General features: G+C 38.1%; 1 protein-coding gene across 10 annotated transcripts in view; it reads right to left on the reverse strand.

Annotated features, from left to right (window-relative positions):
* Positions 1–19,820: 19,820 nt before the first annotated feature.
* Positions 19,821–25,629, reverse strand: part of LOC107822815 (uncharacterized) — a 55,669-nt gene continuing 49,860 nt past the window's right edge. For 9 of the 10 annotated variants that reach the window (XM_075236691.1, XM_075236697.1, XM_075236700.1 and 6 more), the window contains 4 exons: positions 24,544–24,650; positions 23,876–23,994; positions 22,986–23,063; positions 19,821–20,746 (listed from right to left, as the gene is read on the reverse strand). In XM_075236691.1, coding sequence (XP_075092792.1) covers positions 20,540–20,746; positions 22,986–23,063; positions 23,876–23,994; positions 24,544–24,650 — 511 coding nt within the window. In that variant the 3' untranslated portion in view covers positions 19,821–20,539. Of the gene's footprint in view, positions 20,747–22,985; positions 23,064–23,875; positions 23,995–24,543; positions 24,667–25,629 lie in introns of all 10 variants that reach the window. The other variant, XR_012701952.1, reaches the window with a different exon arrangement.

A 25,629-nucleotide genomic window follows, 5' to 3' on the forward strand; every position in this document is an offset into this window, starting at 1 on the left:
ATTCATAACGTTTTAACATCGTAACAAGCTATATCATATCACCTTTCACCAACGTTTATACACACATCTATTATCTTTATAAACATATACCATCAATACCATCTAAACCTTATTTAACAATAAGAGTTAGTAATGTAGTTTTCTTGATATTTCTACATTACTCTTTACTTAACTAACAACACCATAAAATTTAAATAATGGCCCACTTTATGCCATGTTTCCTATCTTGACAATCTTAATCACAACTATACTTTAATGAAAATTTAGAAAATTAACCTTGTTACAACACTTATAGAGTCTTCAATAAAAGATATTTAATTTACAGTCATCCTATCAACATATACTACTTATTTGATCCAGAAACAAAACTGAGTTTTTAATTAAAGAACTCATATGAATAAAGATAGTATTACAATTCAATCTTCATTTATCCGTCATACTGAATCTCTTTCCAACATAGAATTTAAAAGGATATGTACCTGGAAATGGAGGTAGAAGAAGTAAGTTTCAGCAGTTGCAGCAGTAAATAAATCAGCAAAATATACCAATGTTTCAACAGATTTCAACAACAAACAACAAGACCCATGAAGCCCAGACACACAGTGGCAGGATTTTTTAGGAAAATTTTCAAATTTAACCCAAGCAATATCAATAAACAGACCCGGACAGGTTCAAAGAAAACTATGTTTCTGATTTTCTTTCCTTCTTCTATATCTGTTTCAGACCCGAACAGGACTTTTCTGTTTCTTTTTTTTTCTGTTTTCTTCCTTCTTTTCAGATTTCTATTTTTGATTTTTTTTCTACTCAGTTTTGTTTCTTCTCTTTAGATTTCTCCTGTTCTCTCCTCTCTGATTTTTTCTTTATCTTTCTACTTTTAATTCTCTCTATCCTTTCTTGCACAGATTCCTCTCTATTCTCTTCCAGTCTATCTGAAAACTCTCTTCAAGTCCCCCTCTCAAAAACTGCTCTAAATTCTGGAAAAAAACTCCCCTCTATTCTGAAAAACTGATCCTCCCTGTTTGTCCAGCTCCTGTATTTATACAGGGCTGGTTGCACCCTTTTAATGCTGGATGGACCCTTTATCCCTTTAAAAATCAGAAAGTTTTTCCATTAAAACTACTTTTGAATATTTTAAAACTAAGTGCTATTTATCCTGTTTTTCAGCAGCCTCATTATCCCTTGTTCCCCTTTATTACTTAAATTTAAAGCTATTAACAAACCACTTTCAGCCCACTATTATGTCACATTACCCTTACTGTTTTATCCCAGAAAATGTCCCAGATTTCCTGTTGTAATTACTGTTATTACTGCTTTTAAACTTATGTTCCGAATCTGATACAAAACAGATTTTAAAATCTGTCCAGGCTTAATTATCCTTCTGATTTTAAACAGCTAGAATCAATCCCAATTATCTTCCTAACACAGTTGCATCTATCCAACAGTTGTGAATTTGAATTTACCTAACATCTCAACAACCTCACACAGAATTCAACAGAACAATTCAAACTAAATTTGAAATATGTGTGAATGCAGGGGCATTGTCAGTATACTGACACTGCCTGAAACCAACTGCTCAGAAATTAATACACAAATGTTTGATAAACTTTCTGACTTATTAAACAAGAACCAACTAATTAGCAAGGACTAACTAACTGATTACAACAACATGATAATAGTCAATCAAAACAGGTGAGCAGGTTATTACAATGTATTATCATAAACGGGGATTCATAATGTAACTAATCGACGAACTTAATCGAGTCGATTACACACATTGTAAACAAACATAACCAACAGAAACATTTCACTTTAGGAATCAAGTAGACGGGTAGGGAACAGTATAGCAAAATTAATCAAAACAAAAATATGAAAAATCCACAAGTTATTAAACAAACGAAAATACATACAGAATATCACAAACAGAAATAGAAAAGTACCTCTGAATTTTAATCAAACTCGAACTCAACTCGGCTTCGGATTTTTGTTTGAAATCAAACAGACCTTAGTCGAAGTATTTTCCACTAAAAATACTTCGACTAAGGTCGATTAAACCTCAATCTTTACTCAATCTGAACGGAATCCGAAAGTTTGGTATTTTTAGGGTTCTTGAAAATTCGATTTGGGATTTAACCATTTCTGGTCAGATTCGAGGAGAACCAAACATGATACAAGGGTGAGGGTAGCCTAGGGGTCATTTGGTGTCAGCTTAAAACAAATCTGAGTTTGTTCTTGTTTGGTCCGAATCTTCAAAAGAAGATTCGAGAAACTCGGAACTGATTCGAGCCAAACAAACAACAGATCCATACTCAGGATGACTAGGGGAAGCTATGGTGTCGATTTGGGACTGTTAGGTTTAGATCAGGTTTTCAGGCCAACCTTCGATTTAAGATTCGAAGGGTTGGGGCCTGATTCGAAGGAATCTAAGGTCATATTCGTGTAGAGGATGTTCAGGGGATCTTAGGGTGTTATTTTGGTGACCGGCGGCGTTGATGCCGCCGGGTTTCAGACGGTGGAATCCTAGGGCGGCTAGGGTTAGGAATAGGGGTTTGGGGGACGATGATGAATATTGTAGGAGGGGCGGTGTTTAGTTAGGGGCCGGGGTAAAGGCTTGGACCTTATATAGGGGTGGGGTGGATTGATATCGTCCGTCCGATCAAGTAAGATGAAGGGCCAGGATTAATTCATTAAACCAAACGACGTCGTTTGGTTTAAAGTTGGGGTCGGACTGAGTTGGGTCAATGGGTCGGGTTATGGGTTGCGGGTAAGGGCAAGGGATATTGACCGTTGGTTGGATTTGATCCAACGGTTTCTGAGAAGCCACGACCAAACGCCGTCGTTTTGGTTCGTCTGGCTTGGTCCGGACCTGGGCTAAAGGATTGGGCTGTGGGGTTTAAAATGTTTTGGGCCTGGATTTAAATCCAGGTCCGATTTTGTATATATATATATATATATATATATATATTTTTTCATTTTTTCTAATTTAAATTTCTAATTGTAATTATAAAACAATTTTAACTTCACAAAAATATATTAATTACTCTATAACAATTATTTAACACATAGACAAAACATCAATCACACAGTGAAACATTTGTAATAGAACCAATGCATATTTTTGTGATTTTATTTAAATTATCTCTTAAATGCATAATTAAATCCTATATGCATGCAATATGTATTTTATTTTATTTTTTCATTTTATTATGACAATGTGAATACTTACGGACATAACACAAGTATTTAACACCACGCAAAAAATTCAAAAATTACACAGTAAAAGAAATTTATTTTATTTTTTGATTTATTTTGGAGTAGTTTTCATTAAAGCAAAAATCACGTGCTCACAAGCCTCTATTGTAAAAATGTTGAACAAATGCTTTAAAGAATTTTCATTGAAACTGGGGGTTTTACGAGTTATTCGGTTATTGAACAACAGGTTTTGACTTTGATATTTCTATTAAGATTCTTTGATAAAGTATTTATATGATTTTAAATGCTCGTCACTGCACTCAGCCTTTATTTACTTTGGTTACTTACTGAGTTGGCGTACTCACGTTACTCCATGTACCTTGTGTGCAGATTCAGGTGCCAGAGCCTCCGAGTGAGAGCTGATCGTTGCCTTCAGAGTATTATCTAGAGATTGCAAGGTAGATGCACGGCGTTCGCAGCCCTGCCTTTCTCCTTTCTATCATTAGTATTTTATGTTTCAGTCTTATCTTGTATTAAGTAGACAGTATTGAGTTGTATTTAGTGGCTCATGACTAGTGACACCAGGATCGGGCTGGGTTGATGTGTTAAGTAGACAATATCTTTAGTATTTTATGTTTCAGTCTTATCTTGTTTCGGCTGGCCTAGTACTGTGATAGGCACCATCACGATCGGGGTGTTTGGGGTCGTGACATTTAAGCGATTTAAATCTTTCAAAGATTGTCATATAAGCCATATAGATAGAGTTTAGATGAATATCACATTTTCATATCATGCTAGACATTTAAGATAGATAAAAGTGATTGCATACTATGTTGTCTTTATACTTTCAAGTGTTTGAACTGCAGGTCCAAAACTATATGTCTTTCGTATGAAACCAATTCTACTTGAATTGTTTCTTTAGACTTAAGATACCCATATGTATTTATTGTTATCATACATGTTGTCTACGAACATTTTATATTGGTTCCAACCATCTTTTATTCATAAGGACATGACATAGAGATCTCTTCATTCATATTTTCAGGTACTTGAACCTCTCCTGAGATTTTATGAAATGTTATGTCATGTGATCTTCTAGATCACTTGCCTCCTTTTTATGATCATTTGCTCATCTTTTTTATCAAGAATTTTATTTGAAGACGATTTATCTATACGCTTTAAGCATACCATAACTTTGTCCTTCTAGGACTTATTCTAATATGAGCATTGCAGTGAGAATATAGTTACTTTCTTTTGTCAGCAAATGCGTCTAGCATGCTTTACAATATATTGCAGATGAATTATCTTTTAATGAACTTCAATTTTATATTATCGTATTCGAGGATCTAGATGTACAGATGATAATTCATTCCACATAATTTTTTCTCAGTTGTTTATCCCTTCTCCCCTCATGTTAGAAAAACTAACTTGCTTCCTTAACTTTGGAAACCCACATTTGTGCGTTATGATGTTAATTAGAATATACACCACACATGAATAATAATAAGATAAAATTATTTGGTTCTTGACCCTGAACCACTTGTGAGGGTAGAATGTAATATACTTTCGTATATAATCTATATCAAAATGATATATAGATAACTTTGTTCTCATAAGCAATAGTTTAGCCATTAAGTGGAGGCATTCAATAAATCTTTTTGCTAAACCAACTGTGATGTAAACCAACTTATCAAGATGAACTGTCTTGGATAGAAAATCTAAAAATTATGCTCTAAATTAAATTATTGAGCAAGTTACCTCATAAATATCATATTGCAGGTTATTAATAATCACACATGTAATCATCTCATAAATGCATCTTATGTGGCATACATGGCATGTGAATGAGCCCATATTCACCTTTGATATTTCCAGTATTCATGGGATTCAATCCCAATTTTAGTTGGTCTATTTAATGAGAATATTTACCCATGTGAATTCTCTTTTATTTTTGCACGTCATACTTAAATTTATATGGCTAAACTAGTTATGGCAACTGGATAAATTATCAATATTAATAAAATTCAGGTTTACACCATAACGTGTGCAATTATTAATAAACTCCAAGCTTATTTATGATATGGTTTTTTATATCATTCTACTTTATTATGGCATTCTTTTATTTGTGTAGTACAAACTGGAGAATAAAGCGGGTAGCTTTTCACATACACATTTCCCCGCTACAAGTTGTAGTAATAGAAGATATTAAATCTTTTCATTATGTATAGTCTCACTATAACCAACCGCTTTCGCGAGTACTTTGGAAACTCAATAAGTTTCTTTCAGACTTACTACAACACAATGTCTTATTGATAATCAATTTTATTCCTCCAAAATAGTAATAATTGGCTCTTCCAAAGCTCTCAATTAATTTTGTACTGCTACATATCTATCAAAATCCATATGATGAATATCATTTTCAAGGAGAAAGTTATATCACTATGGCCATAGTCAAAATTATTATAGGCAAGATATGTTGCTTCTATTACTTTTTTCATGTAATAATCACATTGCCATAATATTTTAGCATATAATAGGTACGTGACCAATGACTATTCATGTCATAATAATGACATTATTTTCTTATTTCATCTCAAACCTCATTTTAGAGGTGAGTGTGGTATATTCATGTCACGATCCGGAATTCTCACTGTCGGAATCATGATGGCGCCTAACATTTCACTCGCTAGGCAAGCCAACGTTAGAACAATTTACTTCTTTTAACAGTTTAGGTGATAGAATTAATAACGAACTAAAATAACAGGTATGTTCTAAGTATAAATGCAGAGATTAAACAGCCAATCATCTATTACAATTCCCTGAACCTGGTGTCACAAGTGCAAAAGCTTCTAAAGTAATACATATAAGAGTCTCAAATAAGTACAAGCTGTCAGAATGAAGTTATACAGCTAAAAAGAGAAGAGGATGGGGACTCTAGGAGCTGCGGGCGCTAAACAGATGTACCTCAAGCCTCCGAGAATGTCCAATCTTAGCACGCTAATAACTGCCACTAGGACTAATTCCAAAATCTACACAGTGTGCACAGTGTAGTATCAGTATAACTGACCCCATGTACTGTATGTGCCGAGCCTAACCTCGATGAAGTAGTGACGAGGCTAAGGTGGGTCACCTACACTAAAACTTGTATGCAGTATATAATAATGACAGAATAATTGAAATACAGTACAGAATTAAACATCCAACAGGAAATAATAACCACAGCCTCGAAGATAAACCAGTGTCATCTAGAATTACAAATCTTTACCAGTTAAAAAAAATATCGGAAAGACAACGCAACTCAAGAAATAAAAACATATAGGTGGTTGCGGCGTGCAACCCGATCCCACCAGACAACACATAATCCATCCTTATTCCACCATAACAATATCAATAACATTAAATAATATATTTGTTGCGTTGCGCAACCCGATCCCACCATATATCAATATCAATATCAATATCGTAATTTCACCCTTATTTCACCATATCAATCCACCCTTATCCACCTGTGTGTGTGTGTGTGTGTGTGTGTGTGTGTATATATATATATATATATATATATATATATATATATATATATATATATATATATATATATATATATATATATCTGTGTGTGTGTGTGTGTGTGTGTGTGATTCCACCATATCAATCCTCCCTTATTACACCTGCTGCGGAGTGCAGCCCGATCCCACCATATCAGAACCAAACACTCAATGTACACAGTCAAATTAACAAACTAAATCACAAGGGCTTTACGATAAATAATTGCCAAACTAAACCAAGAAAAGGAAATCTCGTTCAATAGAGAAACTGCACGAATAATACTACATAGCGAGACCAAACCAGTATTTTTCAGGTAGAAGGTGCAAACAAGTCAAATTAAGCAAATAGCAGGGATTAGGAAAACTACGAAAAGAGCTAACATGGTTAACAGTAGAAGATATTGATGAACACGTAGCAGTTAAGCATGGAAAGCATTTAGAACATATAACAGTTAAGATAAAAAAGGAAACAATTAAGGAAAATCGGTAAATCAGGGAAAACAGATAATTCGGCGGCGTATAAGCACTCGTCACCTTGCATATACTCCGTTCACATGTAATTTACATAACAAATAATCTGAGGGTTCCTAATTCCCTCAAGTCAAGGTTAGGCACAACACTTACCTCACTTCGCGATCAATTCAAAGCTCTACCTGGGCCTTTCCCCTAGAATCCGCTTCCAAATCACTCGTATCTAGCCATAATTAACTCAATAACATCAAATATTGCTAAAGTAATTAACTACAATGCATAAATTTAGATTTCCCAAACTTTCCCCCAAGAAGTCAAAACTCGACCTAGGCCCGCTTGGTCAAAACCCGAGATTTTGAACCAAAATCCATTTACCCATTCACCCCCGAGCCCGATTATGTAATTTATTTTGAAATCCAACCTCAATTCGAAGTTTAAATTCTAATTGTACAAAAATTCCTAATTCTACCCAAACCCCCAATTTCCACCATGAAAATCCTAGATCTTAGGTTGAAAATTCATGAAATGTAATGGATAATTGAAAGAAAGTAGGTTAGGATCCCTTAGCAATAAATTGAGGAAGAAATTATCTTGGAAAAATCGTCTCTAGGTCTTCTAGTTTTGAAATTTTGAAATAATGGCCATAACTCCCGTAATGGGACTGTTTAAGAGTTGGGAGATAATGTTCATCGCGTTCGCAAAAAGTAGGGCATGAGTGTCCTACGCGATCGCGAGTAACTGAATGCGTTCGCGAAGTTCTATCCCCCTGACCTTCACATTCGTGAGATGGGGTTCGCATTCGCGTAGAGTTACTTCATCTCCCCTACCCAACCTAGCTAAAGCTACACGTTCGCGTGAGACGGGTCGTGTTCGCGTAGAGCAATCCCCCCAGTGCTCTGCGTTCGCGACCATAGTCCCGCGTTCGTATAGAGTAAAATCCTCCCCCAGCCCAGATCCCCTTCATGATTGCGAGAATGGCTTCGCGATCGCGAAGCACAATGCATCAGTACACCAGCTGCAGCAAACACACCAGGATTTCTAAGTTCAAAACATACCATAGCCTACCCGAAACTCACCCGAGTCCTCAGAGCTCCAAACCAAACGTGCGCACAAGTCCTAAAACATCATAGGAACTTGTTCCCGCGATCAAATCGCCAAAATAACACCTAAAACTACGAGTTGAACACCAAATCAAATGAAATTTTCAAGAAAGCTTTAAAACTTCTATTTTCACAACCGGACGTCCAAATCACATCAAACCAACTCTGTTTCTCACCAAATTTCACAAAAAAGTCTGAAATATTATAATGGACCTATACCGTACTCTAGAACCAACATACGGACCCGATATCAACGAGACCAAACATCAACAAAATTCTTAAAACCATTAGATTTCCAGTCTTTCAATTTTCAACAAAAATTATATTTCGATCTAGGGACCTCGGAATTTGATTTCTGGCATACGCCCAGGTCCGACATTTCATTACAGACCCACCGGGACCATTAAAACACGGGTCCGGGTCCGTTTACTCAAAATATTGATCGAAGTCAACTAAAATCAACTTTTAAGGCAAAAATTATTATTTTCATCAACTTTCAACATAAAAGCTTTTTAGAAACACATACAGACTGTGCACGCAAAATGAGGAAGGTAAAAATGAGATTCTTAAGGCTTATGAGCGCAGAATCGAATTCTAAAACATAAGATGACCTTTTGGGTCATCACAATTCACTACCACTAGCACGTTCATATTCTTCCAAGAATGAATATATATTTATAAATTGCATATTATCACATTTACATCATGAGTGGACCATAGTTATCTATATGTGCTTTACGAAATCTCATGTCAAATCGATGACAAACATTAATTTCACAGAGTGAATGATTATTTTGAGAATCCTTATTGTTATCATTACCACAATGATGATGATTATAATTTTGTCTATGCCTACATCCATTGATATCTTCACGGTAATAATTTTATCTTTTTCAGACTTATTACATATTGTTACCACATTCTCTTAAGGGAACGAGAATAAAGCAAATTTAATGGGACGGGTTTCCATTTCTTGTGCTCATAATCATATATGAATTTGATCATGGCAAGATATAGAAATTTTACCATTTCAGGTGGTTATAATTTCTCACAAACCCTATTAGAGTTATAATAAAAATTTATTGTCTTTGCTTGTATTTAAAATTAAATTATAGAATTTCAAGAATTTAAAAGAGAAAAATAAGGTAAAATACTTATCTTAAATCTAGAATTTATTCCTGAAGGAAGTTTATGGATCAATTGACATTTATTATGCTCAATATTATGTAGAAGTTGGGCATCATGCACGTATCCCGAAGCCTGGCGACCAAAGCAAATGCCTCTACTCAATTGGTTAGAGTCTCGTGATGATAACATGTTATAAAATAATAAAAGAAGAATATGAGTATTGCATAGAAAAGTAGAGAGAGAATTCATATTGATTTGGGATGAATTACAATGGAATAAAACCCCTCTATTTGTAGGAAAAAAGTGACTTAGCCACCAAGTAACGAACCATAAATTTCTCTAAAATATAGACATTCACCTTAAATACAATTCTATTTATAACAAGAAGGAAATTGTATAAGTTAACTCTCCATACAAAGATAAAAAACTTAACTGTGAATAGAATAAGCGAATTAATGAACAAAAAATACTACTCCATCTGTTTCAATTCAGATGATACACTTTCCTTATTAGTCTATTCCAAAAAGAATGATATATTTCTACAATTGAAAATAATTTAACTTTAAGCTCTTCATTTTACCGTTAATGAAAAACTTTTATAACCACACAAATATCATGGTCTCACAAAGCTTTCATGTGATGACCCAAAAGGTCATCTTATGTTTTAAAACTTAATTTTGCGCTCTTAAGCCTTAAAAATCTCATTTTTACCCTCCTTGATTTGTGTGCGCAGTCCGGGCGTGTTTCCAGAAAACTTTTATGTTGAAAGTTGATGAAAATAAGAATTTTTACCTTAAAAGTTGATTTTAGTGGACTTCGGTCAACGTTTTGAATAAACGGATTCGGACCCATATTTTGAAGATCGCGATGGGTTCGTAATTAAATATGAGACCTAAGCGTATGCCCGGAATCGAATTCCAAGGTCCTTAGCTCGAGGTATGAATTTTTGTTAAAAATTGAAAGTCTAAAAATCTAATGGTTTTAAGAATTGATTAATGTTTGGCCTTGTTGATACCGGGTCTATATGTTAGTTCCAGAGTCCGATGCAGGCCCAATATAGTATTCATAACCTATTTGTGAAATTTGGTGAGAAGCAGAATTGGTTTGACGTGATTCGGGTGTCCGGTTGTGAAGTTGGAAGTTTTAAAGCTTTCTTAAAAAAATTCATTCGATTTGGTGTTCAATTCGTAGTTCTAGGTGTTATTTTGGCGATTTGATCACCCAAGCAAGTTCGTATGACATTTTAGGACTTGGGTGCATGTTTGGTTAGGAGCCCCGAGGGCTCGGGTGAGTTTCGGATAGGCTACTGGATGTTTTGAACTTAGAAAATCTGGTATTTTTGCTGCAGCAGTTGTTCTGGTGTGTTCTTCTTCGCGTTCATGAAGGTACTCTCACGAACGCGAAGGGTAAGATGGCTAGGGTGAGTTTTTCCTTTTCATGAACACAAAGGCTTGTCCCTGAACGCGGAGTGATGGGGTCTTTACCCTTCGCGAACGTGATCGGCTCATTGCGAACGTGAAGCATTTGGGACCTAGGGAGGGGTCGGTCGTTCCTTCTACGCGAACGCGAGCACGGTCTCACTAACGTGAAGGCCAGAGGGCATAGCCTTTGGGAACGCGATGAGGGTTTCGCGATTGCGTAAGCCTAACAGACACAGCTCTTCGCAAATGCGACAGTGTCCTCGCGAATGCGATGAACACTGTCGTTGGGTTCTTAAAACAGTCCCAAAACGGGACTTAAGCCATTCTTTCAAATTTTCAAAGGCTATACAACCTAAAGGCAATTATCCCAAGCTAATTTCTTCCCCAAAGTGTTGGTAAGCGATTCTAGACCACTTTCTTTCAATTACCCATTGCATTTCATAAATTTCAACCTAAAATCTAGAGTATTCATGGTAGAATTGGGGAGTTTTGGGTAGAAACTAGGATATGGGAAATTGGGAATTTAGACCTCGAATTGAGGTCAGATTCCAAAACCAGTTATATATCCGGGCTCGAGGGTGAATGGGTAAATGGATTTTGGTCCGAACCTCGGGTTTTGACCAAGCAGGCCTGGGGTCGATTTTTTGATTTTTGGGCAAAAGTTTGAGAAATCTAAATTTATGCATTGTAGTTGGTTCCTTTAGCAATAATTGATGTTATTGAGTTAACTGTGGCTAGATACGAGTGATTTGGAGGTAGATACTAGAGAAAAAGCGGTAATTGAGCATTGAATGGCTTTCGAAGCGAACTAAGTGTCGTGTCTAACTTTGACTCGAGGGATTAAGAACACTTGATTTATTTGTTATATGAAATCTATGTAAGCGGCGTATAGGTGAGGTGACGAGTACCTATGCACCACCAATTTATCTATTTTTGCATATTTCTTTCTCGTTCTTCTTAGATTATCTTTTTCTTGCCTTAACTGCTACATGATTTACTTGTATTCCCATGCTTAATTGCAACTAGATAGACATTGTTTCTCTTTATTGAAAGTATTAGATTATTTAGTAGCTTCGTTATCTCCTGTTATTTGCTTAAGCTGGTTATCGGTACTTTCATGATATATTCTGGATTGGTCTCGCTGAGTAGTATTACTTGTGTAAAGTTTCATAGTATATAAGCTTCCTAGTTATTTTGATTTGAAGTTAAGCCTTGTGAAGGGTTTATGTGATTTGAATTGTGAAATTTTTGTACTTGTTGAATAACTGATACTGATATGGTGGGATCGGATTGCACGCCGCAACAGGTGTAATTAGGGTGGATTGTGGTTAAATAAGGGTGAACTATGATTGTGATTATTGTGATACTATGGGATCGGGTTGCACGCTGCAACATTTTTATTTATACTCTGTTGTTTATGATAATAAGGGGAAATAGGGGAGGAATATGAGATGTACGGTAGGATCAGGTTGCACGCCGTAATAACCTATATGTTTATACTTTTCCTTGAATGTGTTAGTTTTACGGTAGTCTTAAATTGCACTTAAGGATTGGTAGTAGCTGAACACTGATGATATGCTTCAAGAACTATATTCATTTCTTGCAAGTTACAGCTCTATTTTATCTTTCTTTCTGCTTTTATTATACACTGTATGCAGGTTATATTGTGATTTCCCTGCCATAGCCTTGTCACTCCTTCATCGTGGTTAGGCTTGGCACCTATCAGTACATGGGGACGATTGTACTGATACTGCACTCTGTACTTCATGTGCAGATTTTGGAGCAGGTTCAGGTTGATCGAGAGGTTGGCGGTAGGATTCACTTGCTTGGAGATCCAAGGTAGTCTTGTTGACATTCGCAGGCCCTGATGTCCCCTTCTACACTTCATACTTTACTATTTTCTTTATTTCGCAAACAGTTGTATTTTATTTTGGACAAATAATTGTAGTAAAATCTTAAAATGTTCGTGAATTGTGACTCCAGATTATGGGTAGTAATATATATAATCATAGTTGTTATTTATTTACTTTCATGATCATTTCAACTTGTTTTAGCTTGCTTATTGTTATTCACTGAAACGTAAAGAAATTGGTTAATAAATCTCTAACGTTTGCTTGCCTAGAAAGTATGATGTTAGGCGCCATCACGATCCCGATGGTGGAATTCCGGGTCATGACAAGTTGGTATCAGAGCACTAGGTTGTCTAGGTCTCATGATTCATGAACAGGCTTAGTAGAGTGCGGAGGATTGGTACGGGATGTCTGTACTAATCTCCTAGAGACTACAGAGTTTTAGGAACAATTTCACTTCTATTCTTCTTTGTCGAACGATTTCATTCTCTCAGTGCTAATTAAACTCTTCTACTCTTGTTCTTTCACAAATGGAAAGAAAATGTACCATGTTTTCAGCTGAACAGCATCTAAAGCCTCCAATGGTAGATCCTACGAGAGGCAAAGGTCGAGGCCGAGGCCGTGCCAGAGGCCGAGGCAGGGGTGAGGCTCAGATCAGAGCTCAAGTAACAACACCAGCGGCGGAGCCTCAGGTAGAGTTTGATGAAGAGGCTCTAGCCCAGACCATTCCAGTAGGACCAGCTCAGGTCCTAGAGGGGTTCATCGCCACCCCGATACTTCAGGATGCTTTGGTCCATCTAGTGAGCCTTATGGAGAGTGTGGCACAAGCCGACACATTTCCTATAGCACCAGCCATCTCCCAGGCTGGAGAGGAGCACAGACTCCCGCAACCCATACTCTGGAGCAGATGGCTCCTCAGTATCAGACTCCAGTAGCTCAGCCCGTTAGGGCAGTTCAGTCGTGTGTTGCAGCCCAGACCAGTGATGGATCGGCTATGTCTTTTGAGGCTTTGTGGAGATTGGATAGGTTTACCAAGCTTTTCCCAGTTCACTTCAGCGGTGCATCTTCAGAGGATACCCAAGACTATCTGGACAGTTGTCATGAGGTTTTACAGAACATGGGGATAGTGGAGACCAAGAAATGGTGGAGGGATTATATATTGGCTAGACCAGCTAGGTCACCAGCTCTTACTTGGGACCAGTTCTCTCAGCTATTTCTTGAGAAGTACCTTACTATCACTTAGAGAGAGGACTATCGGAGGCAATTCGAGCGTCTATAGTAGGGTTCTATAATTGTCACTCAGTATAAGACTCGATTTCTGTACCTGGACCATCATGTTATTCTTCTGCTTCCTAAAGAGAGAGAGAGAGAGGGTGAAGAGGTTTATTGAGGGACTTGCTCAGCCTATCAGATTGTAGATGGCTAGGGAGAAGGGGAGTGAGATTTTTTTTCAAGTGGCAGCCAATACTGCCAGGCGAGTCGAGATGGTTTTAGCTCAGGGGAGTGGTCAGGGGTTTGACAAGAGGCTGTGTCACTCCAGTGGATTCAGTGGGGCCTCAACTGGAGGTCGAGGTACTTTTGGTAGAGTCCATCCTCCTAGGTCATTTCATTTAGTGCTCCAGGCATCCCAAGGTACTCTAGGTGGTCGTGGTCCTCATATGCATTATTTAGATTAGCTAGCCTACAGTGCACCACCAGCTCCTATCAGTGCACCTCCTATTCAGAGTTATTACGGTGGTCAGCCGGCCCGTTCGGGTCAGTCTCAGTTTCTACGGCCACATTATTAGGATGGATATTTTGATTGTGGTGGCTATGGGCATTATCAGGAGGACCTGTTCGAGATTATTAGGCATTCCGCCACAGCAGCAGAGTTTTAGTGCCATGATTCTGGCACCAGGTGCACTACCGCCTGCTCAGCCAGCCAGAGGTAGGGGTCAGGTAGATAGAGGTAGAGGTCAGGCCTATAGAGGTAGAGGTCAATCCATTAGAGGTGGAGGTTAGGCCGCTAGAGGTGGAGGCCAGCCAGCAAGGGGCATCCCAGGGATATGGTTCATAGTGGTAGGGCCCAGCCCCGATGTTATGCTTTTCCAGCCAAGTTTGAGGCCAATTCATCTGATATTGTTATCACAGGTACCGTTTCAGTTTGCAGTAGAGATGTTTCAGGTCTGTTTGATCCAAGGTCTACCTACTCCTACCGTTTCAGTTGGTTGTGCCCTGTGATTCCTCGAGTGCCCATGTATCTGTGTCCACACTTGTGTGGGGTTTTATTATTGTAGATCGTGTCTATCATTCATGCGTGGTTATTATTGGGGGTCATCAAACTAGCATAGATCTTCTACTTCTCGATATGGTTGATTCTGATGTCATTTTGGGGATGGATTGGTTGTCACCTTATCATGCTATATTGGACTGTCACGCTAAGACAGTGACCTTAGACTTGCCGAGGTTCCTTTATTAGAGTGGAGAGGGAATCTTGGTCATTCTACCAGATGGGTTATCTCTTGTATAAAGGCTCGGTGTATGGTCGAGAAAGGGTGTCTAGCTTATTTGGCTTATGTCCGTGATTCTAGTGCGGAGGTTCCTTCTATGGATTCTGTACCAGTTGTTCGAGAGTTTCCAGAGGTATTTCCTGCAGACCTGTCGGGGATGCCACCCGATAGGGATATTGACTTCTGCATTGATTTGGTTTCGGGCACTTAGCCCATTTCTATTCCGCCATATTGTATGGCCCCACCAGAGTTGAAAGAGTTGAAGGAGCAGTTGCAAGATTTGCTTGATAAGGGCTTCATTAGACCTAGTTTCTCTCCCTGGGTATGCCCATGTTATTTGTAAAGAAGAAAGATGGGTCGATTAGGATGTGCATTGATTACCGGTAGTTGAACAAAGTTACTATCAAGAACAAGTATTCATTGCCAAGGTTTGATGACTTATTTGATCAGTTTCAGGGTGCCAAAGTATTTTCAAAGATCGATCTGAGGTTTGGCTACCATCAGTTAAGGATTAGGGCGTCCGATGTCCCTAAGATAGCTTTTCGGACGATATGGGCATTATGAGTTCCTGGTGATGTTATTTGGCTTAACAAATGCCCCAGCAGCATTTATGGATTTGATGAACCGGGTGTTTAAGCCTTACCTGGATTCCTTTGTGATTGTGTTTATTGATGATATATTGATCTACTCCCGTAGTCGAAAGGAGCACGAGCGGCATCTTCGGATCGTACTTTAGACGTTGAGAGATAGTCAGTTATATGCTAAGTTTTCAAAATACGAGTTTTGGTTGAAATCAATCGCTTTCTTGGGGAACGTTGTATCAGTAGAGGATATTAAGGTGGATCCTAAGAAGATTGAGGCCATTCAGAATTGGCCTATGCCTACTTCAACCACAGGGATCCGTAGTTTCTTAGGATCGGCAGGTTATTACCGTCAGTTTGTGGATGGGTTTTCATCTATAGCATCCCTATTGACCAGGTTGACTCAGAATGGTGCGTCGTTCAGATAGTCAGACGAGTGTGAGGTGAGCTTTCAGAAGCTCAAGACAACTTTGACTACGGCGCCGATGTTGGTGTTGCCCATAGGTTCAGGGCCTTATACAGTATATTGTGATGCATCTCATATTGTACTAGGTGCGGTATTGATGCAGGGTGGCAAGGTAATTGCATATGCTTCACAGCAGCTGAAGGTTCACGAGAAGAATTATCTTGTTCATGACTTGGAGCTGCCATTGTTCACGCGCTGAAGATTTGGAGGCACTATCTTTATGGCGTGTCGTGTGAGGTGTTCATGGATCATCAGGGTTTGCAGTATTTGTTCAAGCAAAAAGGGCTCAATTTGAGGCAGAGGAGTTGGTTGTAGTTATTGAAATACTATGATATCACCATCTTGTGTCATCCTGGGAAGGCCAATGTGGTGGTCGATGCTTTGAGTAGGAAGTCGGGTAGTATGGGCAGCCTTGCGTACATTCCAGTCGGTGAGAGACCGTTTGCATTAGATTTTTAGGCCCCAGCCAATCAGTTTATAAGGCTGGATGTTTCTGAGCCTAGTCGTATCTTAGCATGCGCAGTCACTCGGTCTTCTTTGTTTGAGCGCATCAGGGAGCGGCAGTATGATGACCCTCATTTGCTTGTCCTTAGGGACACAGTGCGGCACGGTGATTCCAAGCAGGTTACGGTTGGAGATGATGGAGTTTTAAGGATGCAGGGTCGTGTTTGTGTGCCTAATGTGAATGGACTTTGCGAGTTGATTCTAGAGAGGCCCACGGTTCCCGGTATTCTATTCATCCGGAGATCGCCAAGATGTATTAGGACTTGTGGCAGCATTATTGGTGGAGGAGAATAAAGAAGGATATAGTTGCATATGTAGCTCGGTGTCTAAATTATTAGCAAGTAAAGTACGAGCAAGTTCGCATGATGTTTTAGGACTTGTGTGCATGTTTGGATTGGAGCCCCGAGGGCTTGGGTGAGTTTCGGAGTGGCTACGGGATATTTTGAACTTAGAAAATATGGTATTTTTGCTGTTGCAGTTGTTCTGGTGTGTTCTTCTTCGCGTTCGCTAAGGTACTCCCGCAAACGTGAAGGATAAGCTGGTCAGTGTGAGTTTTTCCTCTTCGCGAACGCGAAGGTTTGGTCCCGAACGCGGAGTGATGGGGGCTTTATCCTTCGCGAACGCGACCGGCTCCTCGCGAATGTGAAGTATTTGGGACCTGGGGGAGGGGTTAGTCGTTCCTTCTATGCAAATGCGAGCACGGGCTCGCGACGCGAAGGCCAGGGGAATAGCCTTCGTGAGCGCGATGAGGGTTTCGCGAGTGTCCTCACGAACGCGATGAACAGTGTCGCCCAATTCTTAAAATAGTCCCAAAACGGGACTTAAGCCATTCTTTCAAATTTTCAAAAGCTAGACAGCCTAGAGGCGATTCTCCCAAGCTAATTTCTTCCCCAAATTGTTGGTAAGCGGTTCTAAACCACTTTCTTTCAATTACACATTGCATTTCATAAATTTTCAACCTAAAATCTAGAGTGTTCAGGGTAGAATTGGGGGTTTTTAGGTAGAAACTAGGGATTTGGGAAATTGGGGATTTAGACTTCGAATTGAGGTCGGATTTCAAAACTAATTATATATCCGGTCTCGGGGGTTAATGGGTAAAAGGATTTGGTTTGAACCTCGAGTTTTGACCAAGCGGGCTCGGGGTGGGTTTTTTGACTTTTTGTAAGAAAGTTTGAGAAATCTAAATTTATCCATTGTAGTTGGTTCCTTTAGCAATAATTGATGTTATTGAGTTAATTGTGGCTAGATACGAGTATTTGGAGGTGGATACTAGAGGAAAAACGGTAATTGAGCATTGAGTGGCCCCAAAACGAGGTAGGTGTCGTGTCTAACTTTGACTGGAGGGATTAGGAACCCTTGACTTATTTGTTATATGAAATCTATGTGAGCGGCATATAGGTGAAGTGACGAGTACCTATGCGCCGCCAACTTATCTGTTTTTGCCTGTTTCTTTCCCGTTCTTCTTATTTTGTCTTTTTCCTGCCTTAACTGTTATATACTTTACTTGTATTCTCATGCTTAATTGCTACTTGATTGACATTGTTTCTCTTTATTGAAAGTATTAGATTATTTAGTAACTTCGTTGTCTCCTATTATTTGCTTGAGTTGGTTATCGGTACTTTTATGATATATTTTGGATTGGTCTCGCTGAGTAGTATTACTTGTGTAAAGTCTCATAGTGTATAAGCTTCCTATTTGTTTTGGTTTGAAGTTAAGCCTTGTGAAGGGTTATGTGATTTGAATTGTGAAATTTCTATACTTGTTCAATAACTCATACTGATATGGTGGGATCGGGTTATACGCCGCAACAAGTATAATAAGGGTGAATTGTGGTGAAATAAGGGTGAAATGCAATTGTGATTATTGTGATATGGTGGGATCGAGTTGCACGCCGCAATACTTTTATTTATACTCTGTTGTTTATGTTAATAAGGGGAAATAAGGGAGGAATATGAGATGCACGGTGGGATCGAGTTGTACGCCGCAGCAACCTATATGTTTATACTTTTCCTTGATTGTATTAGTTGTACGGTAGTTTTAAATTGCACTTAAGGATTGGTAGTAGCTGAACACTGATGATATGCTTCGAGAACTGTATTCATTTCTTGCAAGTTACGGCTCTATTTTATCATGTCTTTTTTCTGCTTTTGTTATACACTGTATGCAGGTTATATTGTGATTGCCCCGTCGTAGCCTTGTCACTCCTTCGTCGATGTTAGGCTCGACACTTCCTAGTACATGGAGTCGGTTGTACTGATATTGCACTCTGCACTTCCTGTGCAGATTTTGGAGCAGGTTCGGGCTAATCGAGAGGTTGGCTGTAAGATTCACTTGCCTGGAAACCCAAGGTAGTCATGTCGGCGTCCGCAGACCCTGGTATCCCCTTCTACACTTCATAGTTTACTGTTTTCTTTATTTCGCAAACAATTGTATTTTCTTTCGGACAAATACTTGTAGTAAAATCTTAAAATATTCATGAATTGTGACTTCGGGCTCTAGGTAATAATGGTATATCATCAGAGTTGTTATTTATTTACCTTCGCGTTCATTTCAACTTGTTTTAGCTTGCTTATTGTTAATCACTGAAACGTAAAGAAATTGGTTAATAAATCTCTAACGTTGGCTTGCGTAGCAAGTGTGATGTTAGACGCCATCACGGTCCCGATGATGGGATTCCGAGTCGTGACATTTCATCCCTAAGCTTTTAAGACCACAAGTTTCAAAAGTCTACTTTTTTTCTTAAACTTCGTAGCGAGTCAAACTACCTCATCTAAATTGAGACGGGGAGAGTAACTTAGCCAACGATAACTTAATCTCCTTTCCCTCTCTCCTTCCCCCAATGTAATAAAAAAAAGTTAAAAAGAAATTAATTTAATTAGTCGGCGGTAGAAATGAGACGTGAATGACCACATAAATTTTTTGATATTTATTTGATGTCGATTAGCTGTTAATGTTCCCATGATGCAACATTGCTTTCCCCATTGATGGTACCTTTTTATAATAAAATTTAATTAAGCCAACGACTTATATGCATTGTCTCAAAAATATACGTGGTCCTAATGTTATTCATAAATAATTTTGTGGCAGTAAGCACAACCAAATGAGGATTCAAAATCTCTTACACAAAAAGTTGAAAAAAATTGTTACACAAAAAAACACAACAAATACAGGATGTCTACAGATGACTAACCTAAAAAATTGTTGCACAATAAAACACAACAAATACAGGATGTCTCCAGATGACTAACCTAACCCATATATAAAGCAGCCACTACAATTTTCGGTGCATGTCAAAAACCAGAGGATACTGGAAATTTTCTGCTGCTCCTTCTGCTAGAACCATTTAAGAGTCCAATAAGATGCGCATCCAAAGATAACTATCAAGTTGTTCAGGAGGCTAATCTACAGGTTATCATTTGGCGCCTTTGTGCACATCCTTTTGCTAATGGCAACCATTAGCAACTTCCATGGAGATGCACATCCAAAGACAGCAATCACTTTGTACACATACTAATCTACAAGTAATCACTGGGAGATGTCCGCTCATCCTCTTGGTAAAGGCAACCATTTGGGATCTCCAACGTAAATTCACATCAAAAGACAACCACCACTTTGTTCGGAAGAATAATCTACAGGTTGTCATTGGTGTCATTCAACAAAGAGGGCCATGGCAAAACTACAGAGCTTAAGGTACAGCATCGACTGGATACGGCTAACCAGCTCAAGCAGCAGCAGCTGGAGAAAATACACACCAGACCGACCAAGCAGATGTAGGAACCAAAAACTGGAAAACTGTTATAGGATGTTGGACAGCTTGTGAAACCTTTGTACAACAGCGTGAAGATCATGCGCTTCATACACCTCAATGAGTGACCTAACCGCTCTGAATATTACGTCTTTCTTGTGGTTAACAGAAGAGTAATATTCGGCCTCAAACTGGTTAGGTGATTTCTCAAGAGACATGCAGACCAACTTAAACCACTCCTCAAGGAAGGATGATTTCTACAGGAATATAAACAGAAAATGAGACAAAAACCTGAGAAAAGAGATAGTAAAGCAATTACAGATTTTCTGGACTAGAAATCTGGAAAGAGAACATATACAGAAACCTCCATATTAGCAACCCAAGTATTTTGGTATAACCTTGTATCTTAAGATTCTTGATTTATTTCTTCAAGTTCTCTTTATGTGTTCTCTTTACCATTAAAAGAATAAGACAATACAATTAGCTATCAAAGATGCTACTCAATCCCCTTGCATCGAAATTAGAAGAAAACATCAGCACACGAAATATTAAGAGAAATAACTAAAATCTCAACCACCCTCCCCCAAAAATAATCTGCAATTATGTAGAAAAGATACTAAGACAACAATCATATATGAAACTTTTAAAAGAACATAGATACTTTTGAGATTGAGTGGAAGATTTCTGATGTGAACTTTTAAGCACTTAACTCTTTATTAACGTAAAATACAATATTTTATGTGCAAACATGTCGAAAGACACATGCATGCAACCTAATGCAGTATATATTTATGAATGGTTAAAGGGCCAAATATGTATATGTGCATATTTATCTGCTTGCATAATAAGGACTACTTTCACGAAGCAGTTAGCACCATAGTGCTTGCTCTTAACTGGTGACTCCAATGGCTGTTACTAACACATTTGACCAATATTGAAAGGCTCAAAGTAAATCCAAAATACTAATGACTGCACAATTTTTGTTTACGCCCACCAGAAAATAAAGATTTATCTACAAACGGCAAATAACCTTACGTTCCATACATTTCTCAATCATGTCTGAGGATAGATGCTAAACAAAACCATGATCAGCCTGATTCTACCATCTTAAGAAAATTCAAGTCACGAGAAGATCCAATTGACAACCCTTTCACTTGATTAAGATTAGATACACAGACTCATTCATTATCCACCATTCCAATATTGAGACGCGGCGAAAAATAGTTTCAGGGGCCTTTATTTGATATATCGACACTATGAAGCAAACAATCCTATCTTTCTATTAGTGAAGACGCTTCATTAAATGAAGCAAGAAAAAGAGAGCAATACAAGTGTCATGTTGCTAGGCGAAGCAGCCCGGATGCAGCATCCTAAATGGCGAAAATCCAGTAGCCGAAAGCATCGCCAGCTTACTTTCTGACCCCAATAGCATGGGCCGCGGAGCTACTTCAACAATTCCCATGTTTATAGTTTGAAAGGAAAAGGATCCCAGGAAATGTATTTGAACCTAATTCTTCCGAAATTTTCTATTCCAATCAACGGCTTCTTACCAGGTGATATTGGTAACCAATTTATGATTCTGAGGATTTTAATCTAAGGGGAATCCAAAAATTATAAAATTTTAACTGCCTGATAAACATGGAAGCAACTTCAGACAGAACTGTTAGAAAAACATGCCCACCATCATTTCAGGTTTGTGAAGACAGGTTAGAGGTGGTGGAGTAATAGTAAAGAGATTTGGCATATCAAAAGCAACTCAAAATATGGCCCAAAGAAAGAGAAAGAGTGGCAGTAGATGGAAATTAGGATATATGGCGATGGAGAAAGACAACATAGTGATGTAGGAGCATCATGTTGCAATTCCAAGTGGACACACTAAAGGGCAAGCATGTCGACAACTTGGCAAAGCAAATTACAGGTCTCAACCAGTGGCGGATCCAAGATTTACAGGACGTGGGCGTTTCACTGCTTTAGTAAATTTATAGTGGTCAAACATGATCATAGTGGGTGCTCATGGTCAATTATTTAAATTTTTAAATATTATATATGAATATATAACATAATTTGGCCAAAGCCAATAGGTGCTTCATCATACATATCTCAAAACGCAAATCCCCCACTAGTGGGACTATTACTGGGTTGTTTCTGTTGTTATCTATGAATACATAACACAATTTGGCCAAAGCCAATGGGTGCTTCAGCACTCATACCTTAATACATAAATCCGCCATTGGTCTCAACATTAGCGAAGAGAACTTCAGTTCTAAAATCTTTATACTGCCTAAAAAAAAAGTTGATGCACACAACACAGATGGGAATCAAAGCAGCAACATCAATGAACGGAAAGTAGCGGAATGGTACAATATCACCACATAAATCATCTTCCAGGAAACCTCCTTAAAATACAAAGGTGCTTTTTAAATGTTATTTTATAAGGAGGTTTTTTTAAAACAATCTATAGATTCTCAAGCATTGAATTAATATAATAAGTCTTACCTTCATTAGAAACTCATGGACATGGCGATCATCCGTTTTGGAAGTGAGGCCAAGCAAATGCAACATAGTTGAGGTCAGCTGCAAAAGAAAAATTCAGTAAAAAGCAATAGGTGAAAATAATTGAAACGAGAGTGATCAACTATGATAAAGAGGATCGAACTTATTAAAACATTGAACTCATGTCATGGGATTGCCCCAATCCACCAAATACAGAGTGAAACACTTTTACCAACATGGCAACACCAATTAATCAATAATTATGACATATATCTCAAGTTTAAGTTTAAGTAGAAAAGTGTTCAGCTTTTATGTATTTAAATAATATAACCCTTTAGCTGGAAGTTTCAACATACAACAACAACAACAACAAAAACCCAGTGAAATCCCACAAACGGGGTCTGGGGAGAGTAGAATGTACGCAGACCCTACCCCTACCCCAAGGGGGTAGAGAGTGTTGTTTCCGATAGACCCTAGGCTCAAGGAGACGAAAAATACAATATATCAGTACCATCAACAGAAACCATAGAAATAATACCAGCATCATAAGTACCAGAAAATAGATGAAAAGCAATAACACACACGTAAGTTATTGTTTCAACATATGCTTCAAAAAGAGAATCTTAGTCAAGAAGACTACAGAGCCAGCCCACTACTGCAACAATGTCATATTGTAACATCTATAAAGGGAATATATGAAGGTAGTCAAGACAAGAAAGCGTACACAACTTTTTCATCTTTCATTAAGAAGGGGTACAAAACTTGACGTCTTCTATATGAAAAGATTAAAAATGTTCAGCAGGCATTTCAAATCATGAATTGATATTCATACTCCTTGTTGGCTATACTTCTAATGTCTTGCGTGTCTAAGTAATATGGTCTAGGAGCTCAACCTGCTTTTCAAGTGCCAGCCTATATTTCAAATTTGATGGTGATGAAATCTCATCAGAACTCAGACTCTCGACAACATGCTGCACACCTTGAAGAACACTAAAAAATGATCCGCCATAATCTGCACAAAACGGGTCTCACATTATGAGGTCAAAATAGGAAAGAGCCAATAGCTTGAAGAAATACAAATGAACATGACTGACAGTTGACTTCAAGATGGAAAAAACCCTCCGACTTTTCAACCTGTATCTGATCGGATGACTACATAAAGTATGTCATATCCACAAACTTCTTCTATTGTACTAAATTCTTGCACTTACCTTTAGCATGGGCTTGTCCTGTTATGTTAGTTTCTTTTTTTCTTCTTTTGGACAATGGTAACAGGAAATTCATCAGCACAAAGATTGTGCTGGCAGCTATATCTACAAATTATGTCTTGTCCGTTAGTTTATTTTGGCTGTCCTTTAACACAGGTTAGTCCTACTTGTCAAGTAGCTTTTTCCAGCACCAGCCACCAGTATGCAAGTTTTAACAACTACTACTACTATGCCACAATCGCAAACTAGTTAAGAGGAAATGCAAACGTGTTCCAGAGGAACAGGAAAAAAACCTTTCCATAAGCCAACTGTGAGATGAGATATGAAACAAAAGATAAAGAAGAAGAATTCACCATTTGAGGATGCTGGAACAGACAAAGCAGCAGCTGCTTGTATCCTGATCTTAAAATTAGAAGAATCACGAAGGAGTAGCAACAAAATGCTAAAAACTGATGATGCCCTGCAATATTAACATGCTAGTCAATACAGACAATATATTATGTGCGTTAACAACATATGTAGAAACTCAAATACTGCAAACATATAGAAGTGTGAGAATATCAATACAAAATGGAGTAAAAGAGAAGAATCATGCACCACTCAAGAACAGAATTAAGTTGGTGGATTGCATTCGGAGACTGTACCAACAACCCCACAATAAGAATTTTTCAACCGTCAAAATCAATACAAAAAAGAGAAAAAGAATTATGAGTCACGCAACAATCCAGCTATCCTCGTTTACATAATGCATCTTAAGATTTTGTCAATAACTGAGATGTCACTACCCTTCCAAATCCCTAAATATTTTCTTCTTCAAACTATAGACATAGTTTAGTTTAAAGGGAAGCTTTGGCGTAACTGGTAAAGTTGTTGCCATGTGACCAGGAGGTCACGGGTTCGAGTAGTGGAAACAGCCTCTTACAGAAATACAAGGTAAGGTTGCGTACAATAGACCCTTGTGGCCTGACCCTTCCCTGGACCCCGTGCATAATAGGAGCTTAGTGCATCAGGCTACCTTTTTTTTTTTAAGCATGGTTTAGTAAGATGACAACTCCTATAGTCCTATGCAACCTATCTGCTTCGGACTATCATCTCTTAAAACAAGTAGTGACTATCAATTAGCATGGTCAAGGAAACAAAGAGAAAAAATATGACAGGTAGTATAGTTCTATTAATGGTATATTTCTATGTAGCTCTTACAAAATGGGGATTAATGTAAATCAAGATACACCTATTGCCAAAATATAGGTTTTGAACTGGTTTTTCATTTTGCTCCCCAAACTTTTTAATTCTTTCCATTTATTGACTTCATGTTTTAGGGAATTGAGTGTATCACCCTTCACATTTAGGCAGTCTTTTCTGATCCTTCAGACATGTGCCTCTGCACCTGCATCATCTTTTACTTTTTTTAAATATTGTTTAAATGGTGCTTGAATTTG

The sequence above is a fragment of the Nicotiana tabacum genome, chromosome 18 (assembly GCF_000715075.1).
Source record: "Nicotiana tabacum cultivar K326 chromosome 18, ASM71507v2, whole genome shotgun sequence".
Taxonomy (NCBI): Eukaryota; Viridiplantae; Streptophyta; class Magnoliopsida; order Solanales; family Solanaceae; genus Nicotiana; species Nicotiana tabacum.